The 8,555-nt window shown below is 38.6% G+C and overlaps 1 protein-coding gene across 2 annotated transcripts; it reads right to left on the reverse strand.

Moving 5' to 3' along the window:
* Positions 1-1,175: 1,175 nt before the first annotated feature.
* LOC148864079 (putative leucine-rich repeat receptor-like protein kinase At1g68400) lies at positions 1,176-5,271 on the reverse strand. Of its 2 annotated transcripts, none has more exons than XM_088979255.1 (3): positions 3,905-5,271; positions 2,809-3,198; positions 1,176-1,696 (listed from the first exon to the last, which is right to left on the reverse strand). In XM_088979255.1, the coding sequence occupies exons 1-3, from the start codon at positions 4,755-4,757 to the stop codon at positions 1,437-1,439; spliced, it is 1,503 nt and encodes a 500-aa protein (XP_088835381.1). In that variant the 5' UTR covers positions 4,758-5,271; the 3' UTR covers positions 1,176-1,436. The 2 variants fall into 2 exon arrangements, with proteins under 2 accessions (XP_088835381.1, XP_088835380.1); XM_088979254.1 differs by having other exon boundaries at positions 1,176-2,029; positions 3,905-5,261.
* Between the last annotated feature and the right edge of the window lie 3,284 nt (positions 5,272-8,555).

Genomic DNA, 8,555 nt, shown 5'->3' on the forward strand with positions numbered 1-8,555 from the left:
CAAGATTGAATGGGTTCAATTAATCATCATCATCATAACAATGTAGCTCCACCTTTGTCAATGGTGACACGAGGAGGGTTATCTATTTATTCCGATCGGTTGAATGCAGATGAAGTGGCTGTTTATTACTCCAGTAGTCATAAAATGCATGGGCTCACAACCATTAATTCTATGTGAGCCCATTCATTCTCTTTCTTTCAGCCCATCCAGCAAATTTCTAGGTTTGGGGCTTGATTTTGGGCCGAGCCTGGGCTATTGCCCTTTATCATAGGTTCTAAACCCGACCCATGAACCATGATCACCCCTCCTTTGAAAACAATTTTTATTTTTACCGTAGGTTCTAAACCCGACCCATGAGCCCTGATCACCCCTACTTGAAAAGAATTTTTCATTGGAACCACACAACATTCAAACCAACCTTTACCAATGGGAACTTCTATAGAAAAATGTAAATCTTTAAATATTATTGGATCAGATTAGAACATACTGGACCAGATTGGATAAATCCATATTCGATCCGATTATAAATCAGTCAAATTTGGATTTAATTTAATTGGACAAGAGTTGTGGGCAGGAAATCTGGTGTCGGGGTGTGCGATTTGAAGCCCTAACTAGGTCATGGCTAAGGGTTTCTTTGTGGGCTTGTGTCAAGCCTGATTTTAAGCCCATTTGGTAAATTGGGAAATACTAGAGAGCTTACTTGGCAGGTACTTCATTAATTATTACAAGTTTTTCCATTAATGACTCATAAAAGTTAGTTTTATATAAACCAAGTATTAGGGACCTTTTGATAATGGCTGATGTGGCTGAACTAAATGGATTATTGCTTTGTCTTTTAGTGGACAAAATAGCTATATACTAAGACACTTAACCCTCTGTTTCTCTCTTATTTTTCTATTAAACTGAAAACAGCCTTAGGGCTAAAGTAATCAACATTGCATACCATTAATCAGCCACTTGAGCTGATATCAAACAATTCCCTAGAAACTTGTAGAGGATGTGATAAGTATGAGAGTTCATACCACCTTATAAGCCTGATTTCAATTTATTATACTTATCCACTTTCAACCCAAACAACAACGATACCAAGTAATAACAAGAACAAGATAAATGATGTGCAAAGAATGTAAAATCTTGATTATTTAACAGATAAGGGGGGTAGCCTAAAATTGAAATGAAGGAAAATTGTTGACCACTGTGGGTATGTAAATACTCATTCAATTTATCTCACTGTTACACTGCCAGAGCACAAAACAGGCCTTGCAGAGGATTTCACAGAAGCATAAAGAAAACCAAGTAGTGAAGTCAGCCATGATTCTTGGCTCTTTACATAGATACAAGGCAAACAAACTGAATCGACTGTTTTGTCTTTTATAGGCAATCAAGCAAGGTTCTTCCCAGAAAGGTTGAACTAATATGATTTCACATCTTCTGCTTTATGTATCTCTCCCTTTGTCAATCTCTTCAATCCTTCTCAACACTTCAGTCATATTCGGTCGGTCCTCTGGTTCCATTTCTGTACACTCAAGAGCTATCTCTATAAGCTGCAGCATCTCATCATGACCATCTTTTGCAGATAGCAGCTCCATGTCCAGTATATCTGTGGACCATTCATGGCTTACTGCTGCCCGCACCCAGTCTGAAAGATCACCTGTTGTATCATCATTTTCCTTTGAGAACTCACCTGGACTCAGTCCTGTTATGATCTCCAGTAACACAATGCCAAAGCAGTATACGTCAGTCTCGTGGGTCAGTTGTTTGTTCTGTATGAATTCTGGTGACATTCTGATGGACAGTTTTTCAGAGTATCTCCGAGGGAGGAATGGAAGGAAGCCGAAGTCTGTTAGCTTAGGTTGATAATTCTGGTTGTTGTAAATGATGAGAATGTTGGAGGACTTAAGGTTTGCATGGGGCACACTGTGAGAAGGCAAGCATTCATGAAGGTAAGTCAGACCCTTGGCTATTCCTTCCACTATTGAAAGCCTTCTCCTCCAATTCAAAGCTACTACCCTTCTTTCTCCTCTGTTGTCTAGAACCCAAAAATATGAAAATCATTGAACTGAAACTAATGTGTGAATGGAAATTCATTCTGTTTCATATTAATTTGATAAGTAATAAAAACAACAAAAGATGTACAAATTAATACTATTCAAAACCAAATAGCCTATCTACTCCCGGATCCTTTACTGATCCTATGTTCACATCTTGGTAGATCCAAGAAGTTGCCATTCATTCCAAATGAATTATATTGGTTGCCCTTAAGACCCATTTCCTTACAACTTACTAAGCTTTTGAGCAAGAAAACAGATGAACACTCACAATTTTGCAGAGCCTATGGTCTTTTTACATTTTAGACACCATTACAGCTGCTGATCTGCAGATTCTGCAGATTTGAGCTTCTTGTAAGAGACTCATTGTCTGTTTTTTATATTTTATTGTTTAATTATGACATTCCAGGCTGACCCATTTGACCCAGATGGTTGAACTGCTGTCTCACCACACAGATGGAAAACCGGTTTCATTTCCAGGCCAGTTTTTAAAGCACTGCTTTATATATGCATCCCTAACTCTTAACCAATATTTTGGGAGAAAACCTCAAATGATTCAAGGACATTGGTTTTACCAGTTGTGGTGTGTCACTGTCTCAGACAGTAGCCTCTCACCTCATGGATGAGTATCATTCTAGTTATTATTATACAGAAAAATCTATTTAATAAAAATGAGATTTGGACCTTTTTTACCAAGAAAAGAAAATAAAGACAGCTTCTTGTGACTGTCTTTGAGAAAGGAAAACGGAAAAGAACATACCATGTAAAAGATGATATAAGCTCCCATGAGGGATGTATTCATAGATAACCAGCTTCTCATCCTTGGAGTAGTACAGAGAGATGAGCTCTACTAGGTTGTCATGTCTCATTTTTCCTAGCAACTGCATCCCTTGAAGAAATTCCTTCTTGCTTAACACATTCATCTCCTTTAGTCTTTTCACAGTAACTGTGGACCGTGTGTCCAGTCTTGCTTTGTAAGTGATTCCTAAGTTTCCCTTGCCCAACAATTCCGCAGAAGACCTTAACAGATCATCTAGGTCAAATGTTGCTCTTTCTTTGTCAAAAAACTCCAGATCCAATGCTCTCTCAGTATCTTCTGTGCTTCCTGCACTCTGCTTTTTCTTTTCTACTGTTTCCACAAAATCCTCTCCTGTCACCAAGAAGAAATTAAAATCTGAATCTGAATTCTACATGTCATGGAACAGCAAGAATCCTTCTAGACAAATTCCTACTCTTCTTTCCTTTTCATTGGGATGTCACGAGTGTAGATCAACAACTAATGTCAGAATATGGAGGACTAGCGAAAATTTATCCTTTATGCTATGTTTGGTTTGATAGAAAACAAGAAAAATAGAAAGTTGAGGGAAAGTTCTTAACAAATTTTGTGAAATTCCTAAATAGAAGACCAACTTTGTATCAGCCAAAGGCTGTATGTCTGCAACATTGAACAACAAAAAGAAAGAACATGCAGAAAAAAAAAAAAACAAACAAAAGAAATTCCATGGTTTTGTACTATATAGAGTCATGAATCTCAAGACAAACTGGACAACCTTTCATTGCTGCTTTATTGGAAAACCACAACAAAGAAACTTCATTGAAAACTTTGGTAATGAAAGGACAAAAACACTCATCTTTTACCATCAGGAGCTGCATACCTATATCCCCAACTTTCAAATCCTATCTGGTAAAACTAAGTGCAATCACATCGGTATACACCTTTCTTGGGTTATGCCCTAACATGCATTGAAATCTACAATAATTTCAAAAGAGTATCCAACCAATTTCAAAATAGAAACTTGGGTTTAAGAGTTGTTCCTTGCTTTAACTAATAAGAAAGTATGGAACAAGAAATGTACCTGAGTGCTCTCCTTTTGTTCCCTTTCCATGCCTCCTCTGGTAACACAAAAAAACAAGCATGACAAGCAAAGGAACTGACACCGCTGCTACTATAGCCAAAGTAATAATCCATGCTTTCAGAGTCTTGTTTTTGCCCTTGGACGGAACCGGATGGCTTGGATTAGGAGGAGCTGAAGGTTCAACTTGTGGAGCAGGAGGAACAACAGGGCATGGTCTATCCAAAGGCTTCCCACACAATTCTAAGTTATGATCATAAGAACTCTTGGAGAACCTCTGAAGAGTGGGAGTTTCAGGAACTGAGCCTTCAAGAAGGTTGCCTGAGACATTGAAATTCCTTAGAGATGGCTGATCAAAAGGTGGGATATGGCCTGTGAGACGATTCTCTTGCAGCTCTAGCCCTGCTAAAGCTGGCAACTGAACAAGGCCAAGTGGGATTGAACCCGATAATCGGTTATGCGAGAGGAAGATGAATTGCAGGTTCACAAGGTTTGTGAGATTGGGAAGAGGACCAACAAGTGAATTGTTTGCCAAGTTAAGCTTCCTTAACAGAGTAATACTTTGTGGAAATGAAAGTGGAAGAGAACCAGTTAACTGAATTCCCTCCAGGACAATCTCAACTACATGCCAATCAGAACAGGCAATACCAACCCACTTGCTTTTATCACCATAGCAAGGAGGGCCTGTCCAATTTGAGTGTAGATTCAATGTAGAATTGAGGGAATCCCTCAGTGGAATGAGAGCATCTCTTTCATATGGGTAGTAGTACTTGCCCACTTGAGAAGTATGAATACTTACTAATTGGGTCATGGAAACCATGAAGCAAATGAAGATACCTACCAGAGAAAACCTCATGGTATGTAGACTCCCAAACAGGATTAAGCCTGAACTGGGTCTTCTGAAGTGAAGGATTTCTGACTGGTTCTGGTTGCAGGTCAGACTTCAGAACTCCAGAACTCCAATACTAAGAGGGAGTTAATTCATGTGATTGTACAGGGAAACCATGAAGCAAAATGAGGATACCTGGCAGAGAAACTCTCATGGTATATAGACTCCCAAACAGGATTAAGCCTGAACTGGGTCTTCTGAACTGAAGGATTTCTGATTGATTCTGGTTGCAGGTCAGACTTCAGAACTCCAGAACTCCAATTCTAAGAGGGAGTTAATTCATGTGATTGTACGGGTCCGAAAAGAAAAGGATGGTATCGGTATCTTATTACAGGTTTGTCAAACTCTTAACTCTCTAAGTGCGCATGAGAAGCAAGGTGACATAAACTAAGAGACAAGTGAAGAAATTGGAAAAAGAGAAGAGAGAGGGTGGAGAGAAGGAAAGGAGAAATTGACTTTTGACAGCAAACGTTGTATTTGTTGGGGGCCGTTATCTCTTGTTTGTTGGGTCGTTGGGCAGATTATGGAATTTGATGATTTTATTAATTCCCTTTTCTGGTCATGTTCCAGGGAATATAAAGGAGGGGTTGTGAGGTTGATTGGCAGTTGTGCCAACCGCTTATTGTCAAATAATAAATAAATAAAAGAGGTTTATTTATTAATTATATTATAATAACTAAGGTCGTGTTTAGTACCATTTATTTCTATTTCAAACGTTTTGGGCTGATCAGTACAAATTGCCACATAATTGTTATTAAAGGCTATTTATGATTGCAATAAGCATACCTTAAAAATGCACCTTTCAGATGCTGTTCCTAAAAATAATACCTATTTCTCACCGATTTATATTGATCAATCCAGAACGATTCAAGTAGAAAAAAAAAATGATGCCAAACATACCCTAAAAAGAGGTTAAGATGTCAGATGTGGGGCACGGAAAAACTTTGGTTGTTCCAAGTCAGCCAAAGCTATTTGCCCGTTCCATGACTCGTCACCTAACTCAGGTCCTTGACTCCTTGTGTATCTTTTGACTAAAAAGAATATTGACGCAAGCATTCCAAAGGGCAATGGAGTCTTGTATAAAGGAAAAATCTCAATCTCTCAATTTATGGTAGATGAGGTCACAAGTGGACAGCTTATCAATTCACGGTGTTGTGTGATTTATAGAGGTTTACTTTACAGGTAAATAGGGGAGGGGGGGGGCAGAGTTGGTAAATAAGCAAAAATAATAATTTTACTTTTTTTTACAGCTTATCAATAATTTTACAGTTTTTTCTTTTCTTTTTTTTTTGTATTAAGTATTAGGCCCTACGGTAAAGTTAGCTTCACGCCGTTAAGGGCAACTTTTTGCCTTTAATATAAAAAAAATAATATATTTTGTATAATAACCGATATGAGATATATATTTTTTTGAAAAATATCAAATAAGGGCATTCGACTTCCTCCTCTGTATTTGGCCGGCGAATGCCCTTATTTTTAACGAAAATGAGAAACCCCATTAAGCCCAATAATCTTAACGGCATTCTTCGGTACCAAATAAGGGCTTAACGGAAAATTTAAGATGAACACGGTCAAATAAAGGCATTCTCATCTTGCCAGCGAAATGAGATATCTTAACGGAAACTTTTTAAACTAGGAATCGCCACCGTGTTCATTCGTCTTCGTCCCGTCCACGAGGTCATAAGGGCATTCGCCTTAATCTTCTGGAACTTTTAAAAATGGAAAAATTACCCTATTCTAAGAAGAAAAGGCGATGGGTATATTTTGTGCTATCAATGGAAAATTCGGGATGGGGCCTTTGCAGATTGTTGTCGGAGAGGTCAAGCCGAAAGAGATGCTTGAGGGAACCAATCTCAGTTGAGACCACGTCGGAGAAGTCATTTCTGGCAAGATATAGCAGCTTGAGATTGGTGCAATTGGTGACGATGAGAATGCTACCGTTGAGTCTGTTCCTATGGATTTGAGGTCGAGGAGGCGGAGCTGGTCAGGTGAGCAAGTGAATCGATTGGTCCACGTAGGTCTAAAGAAGGGAAAGAAGAGAGAGAGAGAGAGAGAGGGTAGTGACCCTAATGTCGGTGCAACGGATGCCAAGCCATGAGGCGGAGCAGGTGTTGCTAGAGGTGGTTGTGCGCGTCGGTCTGGGAGAGGAACTCTCAAGTAAATCGATGCGCTGTCTCTCTTCGCTCCGGTCTCCAAAAGGTAGATGCCGCACCGAAGCTTTGCGACAAGTTCGACGGAATCAATCCCCTGCGTCCTCGAAAGCTCCGCCTCGTGGTCGAGCTGTACGCAAAGCCATGGATCAAGTCCTGGCTGTCGCGGCCAAAGGGCGAACTCGATGGAGCAGGGCCATTATCACCGGTAGGCTGAATTTAAAATTCAATAAGAAGGTGACAGTCATCGAAAACTGTTGGTCGAAGAAGCTGGAACAAGCATTCTCCGCTTGAAAGAAAAATTGTTATCGGCGTTAAGATATCTCATTTTTCCGACGAGATGAGGATGCCCTAATTTGACCGTGTTCGTTTTAAATTTTCCGTTAAGCCCTTATTTGCTACGGAAGAATGCCGTTAAGATGATCGGGCTTAACCGAGTATCTCATTTCCGTTAAAATTAAGGGCATTCATCGATATTTTTCTAAAAAAATATCTTATTTCTGTTATTATATAAAATATATTATTTTTATTGATATTAAGGACAAAAGTGCCCTTAATGGCTAGAAAACCTAAAATTTATCTAATTCTTAGGCAGATAAATAACTTTTCGACAGAAAAAATTTATAAAACATAATAGAACAAATTTATCCATTTTAATATTGACTTTTTATGAGTAAAAAAACCATTCTGTTACTTAAGAATTAAAAGAACATGACTAAGTGTTACCGAAGAAACATTTAATTGGATAAATGCACATACTAAGTTACAAAAATTCTAAACGAATAAGGCCTAAAGGGAAAATCTTTCACATCCCCCAAACCCTGCTAAAGGCGGAATTTGACATTCATGAAAATCTAAACTCTACCAATTCAGGCAATTAGAACCTTCTTTTTTTTTTCGATAAGAATTGGCACCTTTTTGGGATATATTACATAGGGGAATTAAGTAGTGGAGAGCCAATTGGCATCGTTGGGATAGGGGTGATCATGGGCTGGGATATGCCAGGTATTGGGCCTATGTCATTAATATATGTATAATATATTTTAAAGGAAAATTTGTTAATGTATTTTTATAGTTTATGAAATTGATTAATTCTATTTTTACTGTTTATCTTAAAATATCCTTAAGTTTTATGACAATTGACATCATCAATAAATAATAGCGGAACAAAATGAAATATCAAATTTATCCTCCTCAAATTTTCAAGATGAAACCTAACTGACAAAAATTTTCAACAACTATAAGATAGTCTAGGTCCATTGAAAGGATGAAGAGGAACTACTTTCCTCTTTCAATCCTTGTCCAAGCCATCACTGCAAGATAGAGAGAAGTCTCTGTTGTTCATTCTGAATTCAGGTCTTTGCAACTAGATTCAAAACATAAAGGCTGGGGATGGATGAATCTGTTGCAAGCAACAAAGACCGGTTGAAGAATGATAAGGGTGGATGATAATGACTCTCTTTTGTCATGTACATCTTAGCCTTTGCACCCATGATAACACCATTTGTCCCCTTCCCCAGTTCGGATTGCATGTTTCGCTCTAACCCTGGTGCTTGGCTCATCCTCTGTCCCCAGGGGTTGTCTTAATCCAGAGTAGGCAAGGAGGAGTTGTCAT

Source organism: Nelumbo lutea, chromosome 3 (genome assembly GCF_056320005.1).
Source record: "Nelumbo lutea isolate HS-2025 chromosome 3, American lotus-T2T, whole genome shotgun sequence".
Taxonomy (NCBI): Eukaryota; Viridiplantae; Streptophyta; class Magnoliopsida; order Proteales; family Nelumbonaceae; genus Nelumbo; species Nelumbo lutea.